Here is a 27,117-nt window from a genome sequence, read left to right on the forward strand (position 1 = left end):
TTTGAATAGATATAGGCCACAACTGAAAGCTGCTCATGTACATCTTTCATTGACTGTTGCTTTCAACAGCCACAGGACATACAAAACATGGAAGCAAATCCTACCTCAGTTCCCGCTTCCCCTTTTTAGGCAAAACTCCAGGGAAATCATCCCTTTGAGGGCATGGAGTCCATTGATGCTGTTTCCAGTCTCAGTAAAGTAAACAGGTGTAGCCCTGACAAGGATTGCTGGTTTACCAATGATGAAGATGGTAAATCCCAAGGTGTTGAAGTAGGGTCAAGGCTGTCACACAATACTCTGATCATTTTATTTTACATCTCTCTCTCTATCTAGCTATAAGGAGCTCTATATGGAAAGAGATAAATATATCTGCTTTCATGTTCTATGGCTGCCACCCCAAACATCCAGATGCAGCAAAGTTCTTTTACTTCACTGAGTGCTACCAGCCATCATTTGAGCGAAAGGAGAATTTCTACTGGCTGTCATTAATATTAGGGCTTATAGTCTCTTTTCAGACTAATCATGGGGAGCAACAATCTCAAACATATAAAGGAGTTCAGATGGTGATTGTTTTTAAATACTGTAGCAGCAGCTTTTAAAAGCCATGGTCGTACCAAAGGAGCATCATGGCCTCTAAGGAAAGTGCTTTCCCTTTCGGATACCAAAGGAATGTTCTGACAGAGGATGACATGCTGGTGATTACAAATGGGGAGGATGCCATAACTTGTGTATTAGGAAACTACACGAGACTCCACTTGCACCATACAATATCTTATATTGTGGAAATGAATGGCTCCTTAGCTTTTCCTTCAGCCAGAGCCAATATGTGGGGCTCTCTACTATATATTATACATCTCAGGAAACAGATGCCACACACCAGAGCCTTCAGGTTTGATTTGACAGAAGACTTCTACAGGATGTTATTGTTACATTGATATTTTAAAAGAGAACTCAATCTGCATGAATGAGAAAAGCTATCTAGCAACTATGCAAATAAGCAGCTATTTGTAAGCACCAGAACTGTTATTTGTCTTACACATTTTCAGGATATTTTAAGGTATTTAAATTTTACCATCACGCATCCTGATTGATGGATAAAGTGCAATGGAAGTAACTCAAGCCAAGCTTCACAATTATGTCCCGTAATCAATAAGATATAATTTTCTCCAGTATTTTGAAAGAATCATTTCTATATCTTTAAGGATGATATATTCAATAAACACATCGGATCCTTATGTTGCATTCACCCCCATCTTATTTCTCCAACTATTATTTCCTTACCCGATATTTTTTTTCTTGTTCAAACTTTTCTTCAAACTTTCTGATTTTTCTCTTGAGACTCTGAAGATGTTTGGTAAGTTGCATTACAGTCTGTGGTTCTTTGCAGTCCTCACAATTGCATCTGGAAGCGCTTCTTGGCCTGTAAAAGTAGAAGTTATAAAATTTCTGTTAATGTGACTAACACATCTAACTTCATCTGTGACATCAGAATGATAGCCACACAGAGCTATCTCAAGTCTAAATTGCATGTAGATTGTGTTAGAACTGTAGCTTTTGAAGATGATATTTCTACTGTAGGTAAATGCAAGGAGAAATGGCTGAAAGATTTGTTTCATGGAGTGCATTTGTGAAATATCTTCCTTAAAGGTGGTAATATGTTTAGGAGGCAACATCCACCTTTTCTTCTTTCCTTTGATAAGTATAAGTGGGATTCTGATAAGGACTCACCATTGGCCTAATTTTTGAAAATCCTTTCAAAAATCCCACACTAAATGATACCTTTGCTCACACTTACTCCCTGAGTCTCTCTCACTGACTTCAATTATATTATTTGTAGAGTAAGACATTATGAAACATGCACAAGGAGAACAAAAAATGGCACTTAATTTATACAAACTACATTTACCAATTTCAGGAAGACATCTTCTTCCTGAGTCAGACCTAATTTCTGTAGATTAGAATTAACCATTAGTACCATCTGGTGAAAATGTAATTCTGAAAATTAGAGTCAGTCAACTCAGAATTTCCAGTCCACAGGGAATTCTAACATTTCAAAATGTATTTTTGTTCCTATTCAGAATGAGAACGGAATTTCAGAAAAGAATAGATTAATTAAAATATTTTATTTCAATAAAATTAAAGTGTTTAATTCCAATGTGCATTTTTTCTTCGTTAAATTGAATTGTAATTTATAATACACTTTATTATGCTTTCTTTCATTAATTTTCACCACACAAATGTACTTTAGTAAAATTATAACAGAATTTTGTCAAAATCAACATAATCCCTTTGGAAATTAGATTTTGTCAAAATAGCATTTTTCTGACAGAAAAAAAATTGTTCATTCAGAAAGTTCTCAACCAGCTGTACCGAAAATGATTCTGACTAATTTGCAAGTACCAAAAATGTGTTATTCATTAAAGTTTGTTTTCTTTTTAAAATATTTATAATTATACTATTTTCACTTTGTATTTTAAAAAGTAAATCAGCTCATTTAAGAGTTAGTCACAATAAGTTGCCAGGTAATTGGAAAACACACCAAATATTTAAATATTAACACATTTATCCAGCATTGCTTGGGGCCTTAACTCAATTAAGTTTATGCATGTTCCTCTTGCTCCCTGACAGTGATGAAGGGAAACAGCGAGCAATGTCCCCATACAAATTGCAGCGAGGCGTTTCGGTCCCCCCACCCTTTGTAAAAGATGCTTGAGGTGGGGCAGGCATGGGCAGTGGAGCAGTCCCAGATGGGGTGTGTGTGTACCCCCAGCCAGCCCCTTCATTGGCTTGGGGATTCTGTCTCCTTTCTGTATGGTTTTATGACAAGCAATTCCATTCCAGACACATCCCATTTTCCTAGCACAACCAAACACTTACCTTGGTTTAAGTTATGGTAAGAGGAAGCTGTATACCTAATTCAGTGGTCTTGGCTCTTACCATTTTAGGAGGATTTTTTGAATAGACAGATGCTCTAAAATATATAGTAGATTATAGTTTCTTATATTCTGTAGGGCTACCTCTTCACTAGAGAGTTTTGTAAACAAAACTGGGGTTTTGTAGACAAAACACATGGAGCATCTATACACAAAACGTGTTTTGTTGACAAAAAAGGTGTGTAGACTCTTGGGGGGCCCTTCTGTCAACAGAGCTGATCAAAAGATTGATCCCCTTTTATGCATAGCTGAAATCTGTTGACAGATGTTTTGTCCAGACATCTCTTCCAACAGGACCTTCTGTAAACAGATGCTTCTTGTGTAGACATAGCCTAGGACTTTAGTATTGCAGTGAAGCATCTCCTTATTGACAAAACGCTTCCATTTATTAAGATGTTTCATGTGTCAATTTTTGATTTATGAAAAAAATCATAGAATACTAGCACACTCTCCCAGCTTGATATCATCTGTAAACTTCATAACCATACTCTCTATGCCATTATCTAAATCATTGATGAAGATAGTGAACAGAATTGGCCCCAAAACTGACCTCTGTGGAATCCCACTTGTTATTCCCTTCCAGCATGACTGAACTGTTAACTACTATCTGTGGCCATGTCTACACTAGCCCAAATCTTCAAAATGGCCATGCAAATGGCCATTTTGACGATTACTAATGAGGCGCTGAAATACGTGTTCAGCACCTCATTAGCATGCTGGCGGCCACAGCACTTCGAAATTGCCGTGGCTCAGCTCACTGCTGCATGGCTCGTCCAGACGGGGCTCCTTTTCAAAAGGACCCCAGGAACTTTGAAATCCCCTTATTTCCATCTGCTGATTGAAGTTGGCGGGGTCCTTTTGAAAAGGAGCCCCGTCTGGATGAGCCGCAGCAAATTTTGAAGTGCTGCGGCCACTGGCATGCTAATGAGGCACTGAATATTTCAGTGCCTCATTAGTCAATCTTCAAAATGGCCATTTGCATGGCCATTTCGAAGATTTGGGCTAGTGTAGAAGTAGCCTGTGAATGGTTATCCGAACAGTTATGTACTCACCTGATAGTAACCTCATCTAGGTTGCATTTCCCTAATTTGCCTTTCCACAGTACTCCTTAGGGAGTCCCTTCCCATTTTGTGTGTGTGAAAAGGCTTGATTATTTGTGTTTGCCTAAACTTCATTTTTAAGACTTAAAGAAAACAGAGTTCTGGCATGAAATTAATTCTTAGACTTTCCACAAGAGACTTAGAAGAACTGGTCAGATGTTTTGTGACACTGCCTTCCACTTGCAGTGAATGACTCATGCAGTAATTCCATTGCAGTTGAACATTTCTAAATTAGACCTTTAAAAACCTCTCTTTAAAAATAAATCCTGTGTTCACTTTTCAGGCTGATTATGAACTAACCTTTAAAAATGTCATTACTAAACTCTAATTAACTGATATTTCAGCTAATGTTATACCTTTCTCATTGGAAAATGTTAAGTTATACTTAAGATATTTCAAATTAACCATGCCAAATTAGATTATACTATGAAGCATCCCTGTTTAGAGCAAACGATTGACCATATCTGAGCAATATGAAGAGTTAAATGTTCAAGACAGCACACACATAATACAAATTAAAAGTTAAAATATATTTTCTTACATCATGAAAGGTTGAGCACTTGGTGGGGAAGGGGCCGATTCTGTGTCTAAATTAAATCTCTGACTTTGACTAAAGATTGAGCAGCGTGGTGACAGAAGGGGATTATCTCCATCAGTAATATGACATAGTAGTCTACTGGTCCCTAAGGAGTGCTGTTCTTCTGGGCCGTTGTCTGCGTCACTTTGCCAGTCTCTATGGGCTGGTACAGGCTCTATAACGATAAGATCAAATCAGTATGGGACTGAAGGTCTCGTAAAGCACCTTAATTCTTTACCTACAGAAATCAATAAGAACCTACATGAACAAATGTGTTCATGGAAGCAAAGTGTGAAGCTTGAAGTGTTTGCAAATGACACAATCAATATACAGTATAGCAACACAGAATACAGGAAGAATGCAACACCAAATCAGAGCATAACAAAGGAGGATACAAAGGCAACTGGTATAACACAATATTCTGAGTTCCAGAATTGAATATAGGCAGGTTTCTATAGATCATTTTTTTCTGAAACACCCTCTTTGTAGCAGAATATGCAGACGTATAAAAATAGACTCATGCTCTAACTTAGGGCTCAGTCGTTTGGTCAGGAGAAAAAGACACATCTGCAGAAGTAACACATTTAGGACCCTATGCCACAGCATACTGAGTGCTTCTATCGTGGTGACATAGAATTCTACTTTTAATTCTCAGAGTAAGGTGTCACTCTGCAGAAAATTACTAACCCATAATGTCTTACTAATCCCTTCAGGTCAATACATGTGAACAAAGTGGTTCTAAACCAGTAAAATGTAAGTGGTGGACTCTGCCTGTTGCCATGTGATGTTAGGTATATGGTATTTTTCTACTGATACGCCTATGCATTAATGGGTGCCTAGGCTCCTCAGGCGTGGACTGTGCCCTGTGTATAGCAGAAGGAATGCATAAGGGGTATTTTCAACAGCAAGCTGAATTTTAACTTTTGGAACAACTTCCATGGCTTGAAGTCTTTAAATCAAGACTGTCTGTGTTTCTCAACAATATTCTGTAGCTCAAACACAAGATCGAGCTCAATGTAGGAAACATGGGAGTTCAGAGTAGATGGTCATAATGATCCCTTCTGGTCTTAAATCTATGTATCTATGAACCTCTCCTCTTTCCTTTTGCCTGTTGGAGACAAGACTTCTGTGGTATTAGTCCACACCCTGCCCTGTCTCTGCAGGAGTGCACAGAAAACGTGAGAATTCCTGCTCCCTCTTCTTCACCTTCAACAAGCTTACACAGTGCTTTTCTTTTTTAAAAAAAAAATAAACGGAGCTGGTTCTCAGATGTCTCCCTACCCAGCTGCCACAGCCAATCCCAGGGATGGGGCTGCTGAGGTGCCCAGTTATGAACACAAAAAAAACACTGGGCTTACATAAAATGGGCCAAATTTTTCTTCTTAATTGGATTTTTTTCTAATCAGGTGTCATTCTAAGAGGGATTTGCTTCATGATGGAGAAATCCTGTATTAATATACAAAGCCCTGCTGAAAATATAGATTACAAACAAGTTAAAATGCCAGAACTGAACTTTCCATGCCAAAAGAGAGTGTTTTCTCTGAGTTATGTGGGTAGAGATTTTTAACCTAGGCTGTGTCTACACTTGGACTCCTCTTTTGAAAGAGGAATGCAAATGAGGGAAATTGAAAATGCAAATTAGGCACTGATTTACATATCTCATGCTTCATTTGCATAATCTCTTTTCAGAAGAGATTCTTTAGAAAGAAAAAAAGCAGTGTAGATGGTGCTCTTTCAAAAATAAACCCCATCTTCAAAAGAACCCTTCTTCCTCAAACAAAATAGGAAGAAGGGTTCTTTCGAAGATGGGGTTTATTTTTGAAGGAGCACCATCTACAATGCTTTTTTTTTTTTCTTTCAAAATAATCTCTACTGAAAAGAGATTATGCAAATGAAGCATGAGATGTAAATCAGTGCTCGTTTGCATTTTAATGTCCCTCATTTACATTCCGCTTTCGAAAGAGAAGTGCAAGCATAGACCCTGCCCTATAGTTATTTACAATACAATATACATTTGCTAAATTAATTTTATTTTCCATCTAAAATTGTATCTATATGCAAAAATGGAATCTGGCTCAATTATTATTATTAATGGTATTATTATTTACTGTAAGTTCATACCATGACTTTGTTGTGTACCATGCATACATTTCAAAGAATTTCTTGTTGAATACATTAGTCAAATATTTCTGCAGGAGCAATTAATTTTCTCCCAGATCAGCAAGAAAATGTCAGTTAGGCAGAAGATGGGAAAATGTTCCTTCACCTTTTCTTTTAACTAAAAATGAAATTTTAATCAATGATGTTACAAAATTCAGAATACTTCTAACTCCTATTAATTGAGAACATTAACAACTTCCCCAAGGTGAAGAGCTTGGACTTTCACAGATAAAGACACCATTTCACTTAAGATTTTGATTAAATTGTTATACAGTATTTTAATTAACACCTGCTCAATAGATAATGATGCTGAGTTTTTAGCAATGCGGAAATACTGATTCAAAGCAGCCTCCCTTCTTGAAAATTGGGCACTGACTTCAAAAGAAAAAATTATTTGATCAAACCTTATACAAATGTTTCTAAGTTACAGGTAACACAAGACTAAATATTCCTAAATTGTGGAATTATGGATCAAGCACAGGTCATGAAGACTCTCTGCTTGGCTTTTCTATCTTTTGATAAATCTGTTCATGCTCGTTCCTCTTTCAATTTTTCTCCACTCCACATTGGGATGAAACTGAGACCTTTTAAAAATAAAGCAAAAAGAAAAAAAAACAAACAAAAAAACCCCACACTAATGGGTGCTGCACTGCAAAAATATACTCAGAAATTGGTATTCACCACATAGATTCATATTCCAAAACAGAGCTATTTGCGTTATCCTAAACATGAAAACACGTAAAATAAAAACACAAAATAAAACTTGGTAAATGAAGTGCTACAGAGTAGCACTTTTAAGCTAGTAGTTTAAGCACTATATAATCCTTTGAATGTGTCTCAGCACATTTCCACACTACCACGGAAGATCAACCTACTCAGGGTTGGTCTTCTGTGGTTTTGTTTTGTGCATGCATGAAACGGTACTTTCCGGGGTTAACATAGACCCTGGAACTCCTCACAAGCGGCAAGGAAAAATGCTCCCATCGACCTCCTTCTGTGAGTACAGCCCTAACAGTCTGCTGGACGGAGGCCAAGAACTCATCTGGAATTTGACCAAGCAGGTCAGACTAAGACACATGAAAAACTTGAACAATGGGGTTCACTACTGATTGTCTGAGCTCTGGGTTAACTGGAATGATTATACTTCAACTCTCATTTCTCTATACTAACCTAAGGACTTCCCAGGCTGTATTCTGGCTGGCTAATAAACCCGACCGTTCTGGCATCTTTGCAGTGTTACTACAAGTGCTTTGAGGTGCCATAATCCCTGAAGAGAATAATTGTCTCTACCAGGAGTCTATCTTGGTTAGACTGGCTGAACAGAGTTCCTGATGTGCAGCATAAGTGCTGAAGGCCCAGAAGTCAAATCTAAGGAAGAAAAGAAGTCATGTGACTTCCCCGAAAGACAAGTTACACCCCTAAAGATCTGGCACACTAAAGGTACAAATCCATGATATAGTCCTGCAAGAAATTCTGCAACTGTTATATTTGGAGCCATAGTAATATTGAAGAACTCCCCCCATAACTGATGATTCAAGGTCATGAGCATGTATCTTAGATGGCCCTCATTACCATAGCATATCAGCATCTCATAGGCAGAGGGCCTCATTTCTATTTATCCTCACAATACCCTTTGTGAAGCTGGAAAAAAGTGGTACCCTCCTTTTACAGTTAGGGAACTGAGGTTCAGATAAAATGAGCTCAGCTCATCCTCTCTGCTAATCTTTGCTAGTCAGGTCTTGGCAGGAACCAGAAGAGCAAGGAAGACTGTCCTTTCTGGTGCTCCTAGAAGAACCAGAAGAAAGGGTTGCTGACACTGGCTTTCCATGAGGGAAAACTTAGAGCTCTTGACTAACACGGTAGACTAAGGGTTTGTCCCTCCACCAGCCACAGGTAGGGTGGCCTAAGCTCACAGAAGGAGATAACGGCTTTTAAGAGGCCAAATGAAGGGCAGAACTTAAGAACTCTCCAGAGAGAGCGCCCTTGTGGTACTTCTCTATGCCAGGGCAGACACAGATTTAACACTAGACCAAAACTGAACCCAGAGACAGGCTAAAGATATTAACAATGGCAGAGGGGCAAATCCTATTGGATCTTTTACATTGGAAGAGATGTGTGTGTTTATGCATATTGACTGTGTATGACTTGAATGGAGGACTGACCCACTGAAGACACCCCCAACAAGGGCTACAGAAGATCCTCAAAAGGATGCCAGGCTTTAGTCTAGAGCAGGGGGTCAGCAACCTTTCCAAGACAGAGCACAAAATTTGACCTTTTGATTTCTATGTACAATTTGAGTGCCAGTGATACCTTTAAAAGCCACTAATAGTCCCACTCACAACAGCTTCATTAATAAATAAATTAAGGTTCAGAGCTTGGTGGTTGGCAGCATTAGCTGGTCTTCTGTTAATACACAGGTGGCATGGTTTTGAGCAAGCTCCTGGCTGCGTGGGAGAGGAGTAGCAGGGCTGAATTCCTGCCTTCTGCTCACTTGCCACTCTTGGCACCCGTGCTGGGGGTTGCTGACCCCCGCTTAGACGAATAAATAGGCCAAGACAAACTAGTCTGTGTCTACACTTTGAACCTGACCTTACTGAAAAATTAAAAGTTAAAGCCATCCATAAACCAAACCAGCAAACTAGCTTCAATCCTACATCTATTCTTATCCGACATACTTAGGCTATGTCTACACTTGCCCCCTTTCTTTGAAGGGGCACGGTAATCAGGCTGCTGGGAGATTACTAATGAAGCACTGCACATGCATTGCAGCACTTCAATAGTAATCTCCCAGCATCCTGCTTACCATGCCCCCATGAAGAAGGGGGCCAGTATAGACTTAGCCTTAGTGTAGTATCAGTACTAAACCAGAACTCAGTCTGCCACTAAGCCAAAACCTAGTAACACATGCAAAATGCCTGATCAGCGGGGACATTAAAACTATCATGAACATAATTTCAAGTCTGTGTTCTCTAACGATGATCTTAAACAGTAAAATAAAGTGAAAATTACCCACAACCTGTTAGACATGAAAAACCACATATTAGTATAATATGCATGAGCAGTAAAATACATACAATTTCAATCATTGCAAGAATTAGCATTTTTTGTAAAAGATGTATATCATTTCTTCTAGTTCAGTCACTCAGATACACACTCTGTGTTAGCTATATAGCCACATATCCCAAAGTTATGTTAAGTAATAATTTACATTCATTAACTTTGTTTCTTCCTATTTTAATATGTTTGAATGCATTATTGAAATTCATCATAGCTTCCTTTTACAAAGGAAGTCATGGCTTTGTAAATAAATTTATACATGCTTGTGCCACAGAGTTTTCAAGAACTTGGCTAATGGACAGTCTAAACTTTTTGAGATTCCTATTAAAAATTGCTATCCTACGCATCACATTGTTTTGTCAATAACAAACAGTCCTTTGGCACCTTAGAGACTAACAAATGTATTAGATCATAAGCTTTCATGGGTAAGACTAAAGCTCATGACCTAAGATATTTGTTAGTCTTGAAGGTGCTACAGGGCTGCTTGTTATTTTGGAAGCTACGCGCTAACACAACCGACCCCTCAGACTATTGGTTAGTCTGAGTTCACAAAGTTGGTATTTCCTCTATATTTGTTAATTAGAATGTGGAATAAAAAGTGAAATCTTTTACATAATCATGTTTATGTTAAAAATGATGCATTTGTACAATTTTAAATATTGCTATTTATTCATTGAAAAATGCAGATTTGATTGATCTGGAATTATGTCTGAATTTGTCTTGAGTTCTCTTGCAGTCTAGGAGACCTAACTTCACTCTCCTTCTCCACATAAGGTGGAAGGAAAAACTGAACCCAGGTCTCCCGTATCTCTGGAGAGTACTGTAACCACTTTCAAGGGACTATGGCTTTTTCCCTCCTCTCCTTCACTCCCTCCCTGACCCTTGTGCTTGGCAATCTAGTCCTCCTTGGCTTCTGGCAAAACGCCTCCAAACTGAAACATCTCAACAAAACTCTGTATTTGTCAACTTTCTAATTCACTGGAAAAAATTTAAATTATATTTGATTTGATTCAAAATGTATCTTCTTTCAATATTTCAGAATTCCCAATGAACAGAAATACCCATTTTTTCCCCCAGCACTGAATATACCCTAACAGTCCATGTCTGATATCAGTTATGCTGGTCCAAGTCCACTGACTTCATTCAGATTTACACCAATATAAAACTGATAGCAGAATCTAGACCTTTGTGGCTACTGTGTTTCAGCTGGTAAGTTCCACCAGGAGTCTCAGAGAATATGGATCCTTGTTCTTCAGGTTAAAACAACAAGCCAATAAACAAAAACAGCAAAAAGCAGGTGTTGCCCCAGAACATTTTATATGAAAATACACAACCAAACTTCCCCAAAAGCACATGTTGCAAATGACCAAATGGCTCATCTTGCTCTGTTTGGACTGTGTGAGAGAAATATAGCATCCAATATACTCCTATGTAAATGAATAAACCAGTGCTGTAAAGGGTCACTGATGGGGTAGGGACAAAGAGGGCAGTTGTCCCACAATCTGGCATTTTAAAAGGGCATGGGGCTGCCGGCCAGCACCACTACTACCAAGGCACAGCAGTGGTCAGAGCCCCAGGCCCTTTAAATGACTGCCAGAGCCCAGCACTATGTTGTCCAGGAGGCACAGATGGCTGGTGAGGGGGAGGCTAGACCATTTGCATGACATCCATTTTTGACTCAAATATCGTGATGGGCGACTAGCCTGGTTGGGAATTCCTATAGCTGTATTTGAACCATGTTCAGGTGTTTTTCCATCTATGTGGCAGCAGCTAGAAAAAACACACAAAACCAAACAAACAATCTAATCAACTCTGAAGCCAAAACGTTAAGTCTGTTTTTGGCTACAGTTTGTATCATCCTCTGCATTGCTTAGATTTTCCATGATTAGAGTTATGTGTAAATATTCTTTATTTTTTCAGTACATTGTCATCATCTGAGAACGTGTGAAGTAGAACAGCATAAGCAATACAAATAATTTAAATTGTATTTAAATAAAATAATTGCCTTTTACAAAAGAATCCAAACAACAGCCTCTGACATAAGCTTTTCTGAACTCAGCTTTCTTTCATCCCTAAAATTTATCTTGCATAATTAGGATTAGGCCTTGTATTACTGACCTGTTCACTTTAATGTAGGCCATACACAATTAAAGCTTACAAGTCTTTCCACATTAGTCTTATTAACTATGACCTATATTTTAGAAACAACAATTCCCCTTCTGCCTAAAATCATGATTCTGACATCTCTGTGTTTTTATGCTATGAACTGATATGGCACGATGCCAAGCATTAGGTCTATTTTTGGAAGAATTAGTTTCTATATGTAGGGTTAAGGAAATAAAAAGGGAACACAATGTGCAAGATGGATAAGGCAGATTCCTGAATTATTAAAATCAACATGCTGTAAAACTCACCTTCACTATCTCTCTGACGATGCATTAAATTAAAATCAATAATAGGAGAAATGAAGTGACATTGATCTGACAAAAATTGCAAAACAGAATTACATAAAATGGCAGAATATTGCACACACAATGGTGGTATAACACAGTAACCAAACAAAGAATGTAACTCTCTTGAAAGAAACACACAGCTCAAAGACAAAGAGAAGGAATCTGGACTCTTAAAAGTGCCTCAAAAGCAAAATGCTGTATCTATGAAAAGTAGAAGATTGTTGCAATTTATTTCTATATTTACTAACACATCTTATCCCTTGGTATATGTTTATCATTTTCAGTGCCTCATTGTGTTTCAACCTTCACATTTCATTGATACTGTATACCACAGAGCTGCAAATATTAGATAATATCGAAATATAAGACTATCTTTTCTTTGCAAATGAAGACAGAGCTTGACATAGTATCTTACCTCCAGAACCGGCCTCATCAGCTTGCACACTAGATTGAATTGACGAAGTGGCTGGATCCTTGAAAGCCTGCAGCTGAGGAGTTTCTTCCTGGGTTGGCAAAAATGCAGAGCACAGGTCAGTTTCAAGGGCTTGTAGCTTTAACAAAGAATTCTGCAGACAAAAGCAGAACATTGGGCTAGATAGGAAAGAACAAAAAAATACAGTGATGGGTCTTCAGTTCACTGAGCTTTATCAGCAGTATCTGCAGAAGGAGTGATCCACTAACACCTCTTAAAGGGAATGTGTAACAAGATCAAATTTGCATTACTCCATGTGTATCTTCACGTATTCGCTTATCTAATCCTAAATGATATGTATTATTCATAACACATGGGAATGGTGATTTCGTCAGCAAAGACAATTTGTTCTAAGAAACCAATCTGAGGTAGTGTCTGTTTTCTTAGTTTTGGAACAATATGCTATGCAAGCATTTCATTCATTGTGCTGACATCAGGATCTGATGACGTTATGCCCCTCCCAGTGTACCATTCATAACTCCCCCACGCCCAAAATCTCTCTACTGCATATTGTGCAGTATAATGCAGTGAACAAAGAGTTACTGAGAGCAACACAGCTCTCCTCTGGACTCTTGGAAGAGGCAGCTTTTCATTTATTCTTGTACAAGCATTGTTTGTATGCAGGTTGTTGCTGGTTTGATCAGGCTATCATATCGTTTTCATCAGCTGCGAAGGCGAAATTAACAGATCTTTGTCGTTCGCAGCAGACAAATCAATGAGGACAAGGCTGCTTATCTGTACCAGCACCTTCAGCAACTAATTCATGCTAGGTCCATTTTTCATTTTAATCTCCAATGCTGAGTGTAATATTGAGCTGCACAATCTGACACAAGCATCTTGCTGTGATGCAAATGCACCACCACCTTACTGGATTAAATGAGTCACTCCTGATGCTTTGTATGTTCAATTACCTTCCTTCAAGGGAATACAGTCAGCAATGGAAGATGCATGAAAATGCAGTGGGCTGTTGAAAATGACCCACGGATGAAACACATAAAACCAACCCTCATGACAAAATAAGGCCCTCAATGATGAAATCAGCATTGCCCCCAAAATATTTGCCCTAATGTACCCTTAATTCTATACCCCTAATCATAGCTGCTCAGGGATATCACAATTTAGATCCTTTCTGAAGCAATATGACCCAAACATCTATACAAATTATTGTTTCTCCTGTGTACATAATCAGTGATGTATCATGCAGATTAATAAACATCTATGCATTCTTTACTCTGCTGCGATATAGCTATTTTATAAACCCTGGGCAAGAGAGTTTTCTGTTAAAGGTACATTTGGGCTATGGGCAATAAAATAGAAATTTAACGGAGGGTTCTCAGACCTGACCTACTCCCCTTGTGGCAGTCAGGCAGTGCAAGGGAGTGGAAATTGGTTCCTTGTTAGGGGTACCCGGGGGGGAGGGGGAGTTGCCAGCAGGTCTAGAGCTGGCATGATCAGGTTCCAGGCCTCCCTTCCACAGCCTCTGGCTCAGTCTGTGTGTAAGCCAGGGATTTGTTCCAACAAAGTAGGGGAATTTCACTACGTACACGGTACCCTGGTGACAAAAGGACCCAAATCCACATCTGAATTCACTTCCCCTGGTGCCTGTGCACATTTTCTTCCCTTCCTGGAACCAAGTGAACAGGACTCACATCCTGGTTGTTTACCTCAGCAGTCCATGTGCATCTCTGAGCTGGGATGAAAATGCCCCTGCTCCAGCATACTCCTAACTCACCGCAATTCACTCAAATACATACCCAATCTATTTACAACTAAATAATTTCTTGGGGATTAAACTTACTTTACTACACAAACATTGTGAGGAAATGGCTTGAGAAGGTTCAATGCAGCACTCTCTGAAGTGCAAAAACTTTAGTTACAACAAATTTACAAGTCCAGTTTCTTTTTCCTGGACCTGGATCTTTTGCTGGGTAAACTGGTTAGTGAGGACTAACACATATGCATTATCCTCTTGCAGGGTGCAGTTGACTGCTAAAACTTCCACTGCAGGTGAAACATTGATCAAATTAAGGGCGCCCTGGAACACAGAGAGGCACATTACTTGTATTGCTTAATCCAGGACTAGATATCCCTAACAATCATGTACCAGTAATGTCTTTTCTGAAGGGTGCTGCTATCTCTGACATACTGTCCGTGGTCATGTTTGGCTTCATCACCTTGTTTGCATAGTGATGCTAGTTGCCGCATCGCTTCTCCTTCTTTTACGTCACAGGTCATTCAGGAACACTTCACACACAGTAAAACTTAAGCAATTCCCACTGCGGGATTAATTTCCTGGATTATGAATTCTTGATTCTAAATGTCCAGCTGGGCCTAGTTTACTTCACAACTGCTGCTAGGACTTGTCTGACATCACCCTACTTCTGCAGAACCTGAGTCTCTTTTCAGGAGTACCCTGAAACCATTGGGTCATTTCTGAAAGACAAAGGGAGCTGCATTCTGGGAAGCCTTTCTTTATACTTCAAAAATTTGCTGGTCCTGGCTGCTCCAGGGATTAGTAGAAAATCTTTTTCCAAGTCTTCACAGTCCTCTGGTTCCTCCACTAAGGGCAGTTATGACAATGGATCAGTTTGTGTGTGGTCTCTTCCCAGCTTGAAATATACTTCAAAAATGCCCAGCACCCAGCTTTGTGGCTGGCAAGTACTGGTATGGATTATGATCTGAAAACACAGTGAACTCTGAGTGTATTAAATAGGCCTTAAACTTTTCTGCAACAGTCCATTTAAGGCCAAACAGCTCCTGCTTAAAGGTACTGTAGTTTTTGTCATTCTTCCTCTGACTGCCTTAACACACAGTTTACATATAAAACACCACATTCAGCCCCTGCTCTTTGCTTTTGACCTAGTTTCACATGAAAGCCATAGAGGGTCCACTACAAAAGGCAGATTAAACTCCCAAATGTGCAAATACAGCTGGTGTCATTTCCTGTCATCTTAGTTCACTGAAGGGTTCCTGACAGGCAGCATCCCACACAAAGTGTAGTTCTCCGTCCTTCCCTGTCTTTCATCTCAGTTGGCCTGCTAGCCAATGTAAAGGTACAGCAACGTGTGGAAATTTTGGAACGAACTGTCTGTATTAATTCATGAAATCCAACATTTTTGTCACTTGCTCAACATTCTTACAGACAGGCCTGCTTTTCAATGTCTCGGTCTTCTCTTTGTCTACCTCAATGCCAGCTGTCACGCTGATGTAGCCCAAAACTTCAACTTACAAGAGGCAAACCTTGACAGATTTCTATTTCAAGCCATGCTCCTTCAAGCCTGGAAAGACCAAACCCAGCTTTTCCATATAACTTTTGAAGTGTCTGGAGACCATACTAATATCATATAGATACCTCAGCAAGGTGTCCAGAATGTAGTTTTCCAACACTCCCTTTGTTAGCCTCTGAAGTACAGTAGGTGCATTCCACAAAGCAAATGATAATCACATCCATTCATAGAAATCATAGAATCCTAGGGCTGAGAGAGACCTCAGGAGGTCATCAAGTCCAGCCCACTGCCCAAAGCAGGAACAACCCCAACTAAATCATCCCAGCCAGGACTCTGTCAAGCTGGGACTTAAAAAAGAAAACAGCCCAAAAGAAGCAATCACTTCAGTCTTTTCCATGGCTTGTGCCTCCACTGCCACTAGGAAATAACCCAAAATCAGAGCAAGGGTTGAGAACACACTTGCATCTCTTAGCACACCTAATGGTTCCTCTGCACAGAACAGTAGGTAGATGTTCTTGCAGGTCATTCAGCTTCTTGCAATCACAACAAAACCATACTCTGCCCAATATGTTGGTGGCTAGATCAGATGATTAGGTGTATGGGATATTTCAGTCTCTGTAGCTTTTAATTAACATCAGACTCACCAGAATTATACATGCGGATTTCCATGCAACAAATCATTATCCAGGGCTTCTACAGAAAATTTTTTTTCTATTTTTAGCTTTTCCAGTCAGTGAAACTCCAACATCCACCCACCTTCTACAGATGGCAAAAATATAATTTATAGTAGCTGAATACAAACCAGCTAGTGAATTGCAGCATATGCCTTCCTAAAATGCAGTATTTTGCATTGTAGTCTGTGTGAGTGCTTTTATGTTGGTGCTCAGCATAAGTGTTATGGATAATTTTAAAACAATAAACGAACAGGACCATTCTAAGTCAAGGAGTGTAATTTCCTCTTGATATGGGAGTTAGTTGCTTGTATTCCTATGGTCACCTATATTTGCCTCCACCTTCCCCATCAGTATTTGGGGAGTTAGAGACAGTAAGTAGGTCTCCCTTGCATGCTTTTGTCATGAGGGAGAAGCACCATAGGAAAAAGCTGTGTCAAAATTTCTGTGTCATGATTAGGGGATTACCTGATGTTATAACTGGGAAGAGTAAGATCATGCACAGTTCTGGATCTAAGGAGTGCCAGGAACAGGAGTAGCCAGCTGGGCCGCACTCTACTCACCCCTCTAGCACAGCAGTCCCTGCTTTGTTTGCTTCTGAGCCTACCTGAAGTTGTTTCAACATCTCTCAACCAAAGCCACATGAGCTTGCGTGGGACCACAGTGGAGAGCCTTTCTACTGTGAATAGAAGATGCACCTTTTGTGATCATCCCTTATGCAGAATTGTAAATAGTGAAGAGGGTTTTGTACTAGCCTTCTACACCACTGCTGCTCAGTTTCACACCCACTGAATAATACAGGGAAACAAGATGGATAGTTAATTCCTGCCAGTATGAATATAAAAAAAAAAAAGCCTTTTAAAAATCATCTGCATCCAGCCATCTTGGTAAGTAACTGTGCTTAGGACTTTCTCCAGCTGAAAATAGCCAAACCCCTGGGGACTGACTTTGCACTTTAAAAGGCTATGGTGGCTGAATTAGCCTTTCCACATGTGCCTGCAGCTGTTGGCCTGATTCTCCACTTCCTTGAACTTTGTGCTCTCAGTTACGTGTGTGCAAAAGGGAACATAAAAGGATAACAAATCATGATGGTAGTGTTTTACCATTGGCACAGGTGTAAACGAGTATGCAAAACAAACAACTAGCTTTAACCTTGGGAAAAGTTAGCTAAGGAGAAATTACAGCATAGCCTTGATATAGACATTTTATCTGGACTGAGTATATGAGTTTAGAATGTCCAAATCCTTATTTGTCTATTAGCCAGGCCTCAGAACGGAAAACAGACTCAGTCTGCCCGAGCCAAATTGACTGGATTTTTCTTTGGAGAAGTGTACGTAGCTCCTTTATGCCTCGATGCTCACTTGATTCAGGCCAAGTCAGTCTACTGGTCAAAAAGATGCTGCAGCCTTGGAAGAGGTATACTAGGCCAGCCCTTGACATCCCGCTCATGAGTCTACATCTCACTAGCCTAGACACATACGGGTGTATCCTCAAATACAACATTTAGATATGGAGGCCTTGTAGTGAGCCTAGCCTCCAAGAAAGCCCTTTTCTTCTTTCTCCCAGCATGAAAGGTGGCTACTGCGAGGCATGGCCAATAAGTCCTGCTGGGTGAACCTCATGTGCCAAAAAAGAACATTTTATTTCTACCTATGAATGTAGGTTCCACCAAAATGGATATTCTCTCCGTTGTCTTAGCAGTACAGAGTTTACTCGTTTTAGAGTTGCATAATACATTAAAAAAGCTACAGAAATGATTGAGGATTTAGACGTGCAAGTATAGACATCACCATTTGTCTTGATTAGAGGCCCCCATGTTATCATGCAGAAGGAGGCATAACGCATTAGTTAAAATTCTCTCTTTTACTAACACTTAGGAAAATAGTTCCTAGCTGACTGACTATTTGCCAGGTTATTGACTAAACCTCTAAGAAAAGGAGGTGGGTCAGAGAAGTAAACAAAAAATTAGATGCAGTTTTATACAGCTCTGTAGTAAGGTAGATTGACCCCGCCACCACCACCACTGATCTGCAAGGGGAGGAACCTCTCCCTGAGCCCCGGTGGGCTGAGTCCCACACCTTCCCATCACCTGGCCAGAACTGGGACAGGAAGATGAAAGTTCAGTCCAGAAGCTCAGTTGAGCCCAAGTCTCTGGAGGAGCCAGATGCTGGTCCTGAACTCCCAGACCAGGAGGCTGAACCAGCCCTGCAAGAGGCTGAAAACTGGCCCTCCAGCTAGACCTCGCTGAGGAGGAGCCTCAACCCAGTGCAGATATCCCACTTCACCCAGGCATGGAGGAACCTGGCCCGCAGCCTGAGGAGGAGTTTGGAAGTGGCCCAAGGATCACTGAGTCAGCGTGTTGCAGTTTGGATCCCTGCTGATGCCAGTGGCACACCACTCTGCTGCTGGTAAGGCCCTGGGCAGAGCACAGTGGAGTGGGTGGGCCTGCGCTCCCTCTGCCACTCCTAATCTGTGAACAGCGGTCTCTTCCTCTCACTATTGTAGGCTCTCCGCTAGGGACTGGGCCTTCACTGTGGGAACTGTTTGCGGCTCCGCCCTGTGAGGGCCTGAGCCTGTGACTGTTTGCTTGGCCGATCACTGGCCCGAGCCCTGGGACTAGTGCAGTTAAAACTGATTCCCCATATGCAAATGTATAGTGAGGCAGAGTGGTCCCTCACTGATTCGCAGTAGGGAGAGCCCCTCCCTGAGCTCGACTAGGCTACAAGCTATAAACGAAAAATAAAGTCACAAAGTATGCTCACAAACCTCGGGAAAGATTAGAGTCTCCTCCACTTCAAACAGTTCAGCTACACCGATTTACACCTGCTGAGGCAGCTCTTAATACTTGGGAATCTGATTATGACCTCATACAGTTCTATGCTAGTGCAACACCACAGACTTTAGGACCACTATTCCTGGTTAACTTCCATGTCAATGAAATAAAAACCTGGCTCCATATAGTTTGACATGAATTTCTAACATAAGCTTCCTTGAAAAAAACACATGGTAACATTTAAAGCTGGTGTGTTTTTAAACTTTTTTAAAGTCAGAATAAGAATATTTGAGAATATCTTTGTGAATGTAGATCTTTAAGCTTCTTTTGAAAAGATCACCATATGGTCACCTTAATAAGAGTTTGTACTTTACAAGCTTGAGAAAGGCATAACTAACATCCTCTGGAAGGCACACTTAGTCAACTTTTAGCATCCTTTCAAAGCAATTAACAATTGAAAAGAATGAGATGAGTGCCAATTAATTCCAGTTCAGTATCACAGGAAAAAATTAAATGCTTCATTAATGCAGATCAAAGAAAAAATCCTTGTCTACTTGTATTAATCTGAAAGTAGATTACAATTCATAACTTTAAAACCAAGAAAATATTCAGAAGCCATTATGGTGACAGAAATTAGAAATGACACATGAGGGCATTTCCGAATAGTAATTTCCTTTCTATGTGGAACCTACTGACAATGATCAAATACAACTAGGCCTACACTTTGACTATATCATGATATGGAAGAACTGTGAAGCTGCTGAAGGTCTTCAGTGAAAGAAAAGTGATTTTTTTTCCTTGTATGGTGTGTCTAAATGCATTTTAGTTTCCACCTCCTTCATTCTAAAATATATGCACAAAGCCTCTCTAGATCCAGGTACAAACTTACATAACACTTCTATGTACTGTTTAGTTAAAATGTCAATTAAAAATAAGTCACTCTTGACTTTCCCCACTCCAGCAGAAAAACCCTACCACTGCCAAAGACTCCATTAACGTTCCTCTCAAACTGCTACTTCTGGGAAAATACAAGGTACTTCATGACTTCAAGTGCCCTACGCAGCCCGAGCACCTGCACCCTTCCTTCCCACTGGGTTGGGGGATGTGCTCAGGGCTGTGGTGGCAGGAGCAGGGCAAGAAGGCTGGTAGAGGGACAGGTGGAAGTGAGAATGGTGCAGCCCACCAGTGCTGTGGGTCAGGAGGTGGAGCAGGAGCCAGGGGATTGGGGCCACCAGAGCTGGGAGGCCATTGCAGCAGGGGTGGGGGCAACCGAGTGATACAGCCACTGAGACAGGGAAGCAGAGGAGGGGGCCGATGGGTCATGGAATTGGGCCACAAGGTGGAACATGGCACAGGGAACAGAGGGGCTGGGGGATTGGGCCATGGTGCCAGGAGGGAGAAGAGGGACCAAGGGATTGGGCCATGGAGTAGGAGGCAGAGTGGGGGACAGAGGTGCCAGTGGATTGGGCTGAAGGGCCAGGAGAGGGGCTGGAGGGGCCACGGGATTGGGCTGTCACATCTAAAAGGTAGAGCACAGGCCACAGGATTTGGGTAGCTTGAGGCAGCACTGGCCTTCAGCTGCACTGGGCAAACAGGCGCAGAATAGGGCACTACTTAATTTGGGGCAAAGTGGAGCCCTACCCAGTTGCATATGCCTAGAGACAGTCCCCCACTGAGAACATCATTTCCCCAACCTCTGCTTGAAACAGATGTTGGAACTGTCAGCTTAACCCTCCCAGGTTATCCACAATTCAGAGATCGAAGGATATGTCTAGGTCACTGGGTCCTTGCCCTTTGTAGCCAGGAAAATAAAGTGGGGAGGTATTGTTTTCTGAAGAGAGAGATCTATCCTAATATCCCCCATTTTCATTCAGTTCGTCTGAAGCCCTGGGAGCCTCATTGTTACTGGATGCCCACTTACATAGCTGCAGGCCCACGGAGTGGCCAGTGAAAAGACACAGGGAAAAGGAGAGAAGAGAGATAGATGGCAAATGCTGGGACACAGCATGACGCACTGTCCGCTCACAGGTTAGACGTCAAATGAGAAGAATGGAAAATGACCAAAGCCTCCAAGCAGTAATCTCTGGACAGGAATGTTGCAGGCTTCTCTGTCACAGATGGCCCCTACGGTCCCCAAACAGCTATACTTTGCTTGTCCCTGAGCATATAGTCCATAAGGGAGGAGGGGGATTCTCTTGTATCTGGATTATTTGTAAATAGCAGATTTGTGTTTAATTACTGATGGACTTTTCAGATTTGTAAAATTGTCTGGGTGCAAAAAGCACGACAAGCCACCTTGAAAATCTTTTCAAGTAATGCATGGGGAAAAGGACTGGATTAGTATCAACTTGTTTGACTTTGGTATTGCATGAAAATTAGAAGTGGCACTAGAACAATATAAAAATCCCCCCCCCCCTTTATTAATCTGAAATTACAGTTCCAGCTAAACATAAACTAGAATGTTTTAAATACATATTCTTGGCAAAGAAAAACAGAGAGCTGCAATATCTGTTTTGGCAATGTGTCTCTCGAGGCATATGACATTTTAAGTGCAGAATTTCCTTTAAGTGGAACAAGCAGTAATAAGACGCATCAAGATCTGCACTGTACTTGTACAATGCCATGGTGAGCTCCAAGAGGGCAAAATCTCTTCAATGACCCAAGAACTGAATTTATCTGAGTGCGACACCGGCTCACTTGCATTTGCATTAGCCCTGAAGTATATTTAGGAGAAGTCTAATCTAATTTTACTCTGTGTTCCTCTGGATTATTGCTCTGTCGTTACCAATAAATATGATTGATGTTAATAGTATATTTTAATAGCTTCATATTTGTTCATTTTACTGCATATTTTGCTTAACATTTGAGGTCTGTTTTGCATGAATTTTAAATTCTGGGATTTTAATTGTGGAAGTTTCACTGGGCTTCTGCAGCTGAGCTGTCAGAAGAACTATCAGTTCATTGAGATAAATGCCTCACTTCACATCCTGGCACCAGACTAGCACAGGATATTTCCACATTCCTCTCTTCCCATGGTTGGGCACAGATGGTGTCATCCATATTATAATTTGAGTATTGATCTGAGATATGGTGACATCAGAACATGGCAAAGGGCTCAGAGTAGTGAAGTGATTACGTACAAATTCCCTTAAAGGGACACATGGTGCTATTCTATTAAAGCACGTCAAGGTCCATTAAAAGGCACAGATGTTCTCTGGCTCACTATGGTAACAAGCAATCTTATATTTTCCATGGCTCCCTGACACTGATGAGCACGGAGTTCTCATTGCAACCATCGTCCAAGTGCACCTCCTAGCCCATCTCTGATGCATCTGCCACCAGAGGCAGGAAGGGCTTGCGGGGGGGGTTGGTAAATGGCACTACCACAGAGACCTCTTCAGGCTGCAGCCACCAGTCCAGACAGGGGAGAACCAACATGGGGAGGGTGACCAGACTATCCAATAGGTTCCAGCTGGGCTTGTACACTCTGGCAAACCAAGCCTGCAAGGGGCGGAGCCGCAGCCAGCCTGCTGAGTGACAAACATGCAGGCCATTATGTGCCCCAGGAGCCTCACACAGTTTCTTGCTGTGGTGGTAGGGAACCTCTGGAGACAGCCAATGAGGTGTGCGATTTGAAAATGAGACTCAGGGAGGTAAGCCCGTGCACGCATAGAATCCAGGAGAGCTTCCAGTGAGCTCTATCTTTCTCAGAGCAAGAGAACAAGCATTCCAATGACCACCACTGGAGGCAAGAAGGAATCGGGGGGAATGAAGGGTGAGCAAAGCCTCCTATATACTATGCCTTGAAGGTGCCACTCCAAGGGGCTCCACAGCCAACCCTACAGGTACTGCTGGGGGAAACTATCCAATGATCATGTACATAGTGCACACACATCTATTGGAACGCACATGAGCAATCACTTGAAGAAAATTTATTATTCAGCCCCCAAAAGTCATAAGATTGGCTTAAAATCATGATTTTTTTTTTTAAAAATTGGTTCTTATTTGCCTTCTTGTTTTTGAGCCTTTAAGATTGCCTTGAGTGATATTTGCAAATGTTTCGCTGCAAACATGAAAACTAAAAACTTTCCTTTAAAAAAAGTAAGCCAAGATTCTTATGTAATCACATGATTCCAGGAGCTGAGGCTTTATTAAATGTTAAATATTTAGCCTGAGTTAACAACACTGCAGGTATAATTTTGGTTAAACTTACCTCATTTAAATTCTGCAGTTGGTCAGTGGCTTCCTTTGGTGAAAGAAATGGGCTCTGATCTAATCTACAGGAGACAAATAGAAAAATTCCATTGAGCACCCATTTTCCTCTACTGAGAATATTTCAGACTTTGTATATCTGAATTTACACTACAGGAAATTATGCTGGTTCTGTGATAAGCTTATATACTATTGTATTGAAAAGAAATAAACTTCCTATAAAATTTACCTCAGAATTCTGTGCAACTCATTTAAATACAGTGCAAAGGAAAATACTGTCCAGCGTGATAGGGATTCTATTTGGAATCACCTTTTGATTTATTTGTACCACAAATGCAGTCCTGAAAACTGACAGTGACTATCTGAGTAAAAAACACCTGAAAACTTAAACCCAGTAAAAATCTGGGATCATTCCTTCAAAGAACATGTGCACAGTAGGTTACCTGTATGGGGACAGAACCACGAGCAACAGTACCAAACTGCTTCTGGATGTGCTCACCTTTTAACATTATTCGCCCTATTTACTTCAGTTGGACTACTCACATGCTTAAAATTAGGCATAGGTTTAAGTATTTGGCTGGATCAGAGCCATAAGAGAGTAATCTTTCCACACAAATTTGATTATTTCTTTTTAAAAGAATGACAGTCGGGCCCTGATCCTGAAAACATTTATGGACATGCTTAAAACATGTCAGTAATCCCTGAAATTGCTGCACTGAGAGGGTCTATTTATGCTGCAGTTAGACTTGTGCAGCTGGCCTGTGTCAGCTGGGTTGGGATCCTGGGGCTCAGGCTAAGGGGATGTTCAATTAACCGCGTAGATGTTCAGCCTTGGGCTGGAACTTCGGCTGTAGGACCCAATGAGGTGGGAGGGTCCCAGAGCCCACACTGCAGCTGAAGGTGGGACATCTGCACTGCTGTTAAACAGCCCCTTAGCCTGAACCCTGCAAATCCAAGTCATCTGGCACAGGCCAACCTCAGGTGTCTAAATGCAGTGTGTAGACAGACCAAGAGAGCTTCATGACCCTTCAGCTAGGGAATTTCTCAGCACAAGCACCGACACTGTGGGTGCTCCAGGACTGGAGTACCCATAGGGGGAAAAAAAAAAAAAAAAAAGACAGTGGGTACTTGGCACACACTGGCGGCTCTGCTGACTGGCTCCTCTAACACCCCAGCACCTCCCATGGATTGGCTGTTCAATAGAGTGCAGAATTCACTGGTAGCGGGGAGAGGAGTGGGGGGTGAAAGGAGGTGAGGCAGGGATGGGAGCTAGGGGGAAAGGATGAAGTGAGGGCAGGGACTGGAGTAGAAAGGTTGGTGAAGCAATAACCTGCCACCCCCAGAACTGAGAAAACCAGAGCCTCTGCTTTTTAGAGCTCCATCCTCTCCATCATCCTGTTCAACACCTATGTGAAGCTGGGAGGAGAGACTGCTGATATTATTCATGGTGTCCCCAAACACCTTTACATTAAATAAAAATAGCACCTTCTCCAAAGGTTCTATGAGACGGGTCAAAATCAATAAGTGGGTGAAGAGCAGCTGTCAAGGAATAGGTACCAAAAGAAAGAATTATTTAGTATGATACAATATCTATGGCTATAATTAGGCATAATGGGATGAAACAAAGAACAGGAAAAGGAAGGCTAAATATCAGATAAAGTATCCTGATGGTGAGATACATTTGCCCATGGAATATTCTACCAAGGAAAGTGGAGAAGTCCCAGTGCTTGGGACTTGTAGAACTAAACTGGATAAAACATTAATAAGTGTAGTACAAGAAGCAAACATGAGCTGGCAAGATGACAGAGATGGACTGGAAGTTGTAAAAGGTGGCTCATCTCTCTCTTATATGATTCTAAATACTTGCAGTATACAAAGTCAAGAAATTTCCACCCTGTAAATACAGTGGGCAAAGTAACCGATGGCATGCAAAGGACCTACTGATTTAATGTTGCACTTGTGAATTCAGCATAGCTTATTCATGGCTCCACCTCTAATTAGCCCTATAGTTGTTCTAAGATTAGGGTTGACAAAGGAACTCTATAGCACCCTTAAAGCTATAAAGCATCACCTACTGGTGATGTCATTTGCATTACGGGTGTGTGATTGTCTTGCATTACATTGTTTGTATTATACAAAATGATATTGGACTATTGCTTAGACCCTCACAATACGTGATGCTTCCTGAAGTCATTCTAGCAAGCAAAATATTTTTTCCTCACTGTCAAGACCATTGACATTAATGGTAGTTACATGTGCATATCGAGCTAAATACTCCCCATACTCCTTTTTTACAATTAGGCTTAATTGCTCTGCCAGGCAAATGCAAATTGACTGATGGTAACCTTGACAACAGAGTACATGTAATTTAATAACTTAGGGCCTGTTTCGGCTCTCATTTAAAATCAGTTACAAAGCAAATTCTGTCCTCAGCAGGATGAAACCCTTATTTTCCATCTGAGCTGATGCATTAAAATGGCTTTAAGTGCTAACAAATTTTAAACAACGGTGAACAACTCTGCCTTCCAGTAGATCATGAAAAATAAGAAAAATGTAATTGTCTGCATTATTGCTACTTTTCATATTTTATAAAGAAGAGGTGGAGTGAATATTTGAAAGCCTTGATTGGAGAGCTCATTTACACTGTCCAGGAGTGTAACTCCGCTGATTTTCAGCAGAGATACTGCTGGTTTACTGTGGTATAGATGATGCAAAACCAAAATTGACTATTTTCAAACTTTGTGAACATTACCAAATAAATAACTAAATAAACAAAAAGGATAAACACAGGAAAATAAATACAGCTCCTGCCAGCAGCAAGATGGAGTCAGTTTGCAACAACAAAGCCAGAAGAGGCAAATTATAGAATCATGCATGCAGTCATTCGTGTCATATTTTGAAATAAAATCAATTTTAATTGTACATGCTATAAACACTACAGGAATTTGAAAAATTGCAGAAGGCCTAATGAAGCAAATTCCCTGGATTCATAGATTTAAAAAATAAATACATATTTGCACTCAGATATTATACCAGTGCTGCTGTTGGATTAATCTTTGTGTGCCCCTGGAAACAGCTTGCTTATGTACATTTCCACTGTGCCAGCAGGGTAGCCAGTATACCAGTGGCTAGCTCAAACAGCAATGGCACGTTTATTCACATTCTACACATTGCTACACACCCATTTGTCTAGAGAGGAAATATTATTTCATAGTCTAAGTGGTAATAACCCATAAGGTGCAGCCCCAAAGTGCTCAAGTAAGTCACATCTTTTAAATGCATGGCAAGTCTGGAGTTTTTCCTGATTTTTTTTTTCTATTCTTTAGGATAAGAAGAATTGTAGACCTATAAATGGTGAACTATCATTTAGCATTGATCACCAAAGACCCTCAGCTTCATCTTAACAGAACTTAAAGCAATGTAAGGTATTGGTTGTGACAGGAAAACAGATGGGCCAGGAATGGAATTACAGCTCATAAATG

General features: G+C 40.7%; 1 protein-coding gene across 2 annotated transcripts in view; it reads right to left on the reverse strand.

Moving 5' to 3' along the window:
- Nucleotides 1-27,117, reverse strand: part of FAM13C (family with sequence similarity 13 member C) — a 79,368-nt gene that overhangs the window by 27,221 nt on the left and 25,030 nt on the right. For both annotated transcript variants that reach the window (XM_074999499.1, XM_074999498.1), the window contains exons 5-8: nucleotides 23,637-23,700; nucleotides 12,696-12,783; nucleotides 4,575-4,785; nucleotides 1,282-1,420 (exon numbers count right to left, since the gene is read on the reverse strand). In XM_074999499.1, coding sequence (XP_074855600.1) covers nucleotides 1,282-1,420; nucleotides 4,575-4,785; nucleotides 12,696-12,783; nucleotides 23,637-23,700 — 502 coding nt within the window. The remainder of the gene's footprint in view (nucleotides 1-1,281; nucleotides 1,421-4,574; nucleotides 4,786-12,695; nucleotides 12,784-23,636; nucleotides 23,701-27,117) is intronic.

The sequence above is a fragment of the Carettochelys insculpta genome, chromosome 7, assembly GCF_033958435.1.
Source record: "Carettochelys insculpta isolate YL-2023 chromosome 7, ASM3395843v1, whole genome shotgun sequence".
Taxonomy (NCBI): domain Eukaryota; kingdom Metazoa; phylum Chordata; order Testudines; family Carettochelyidae; genus Carettochelys; species Carettochelys insculpta.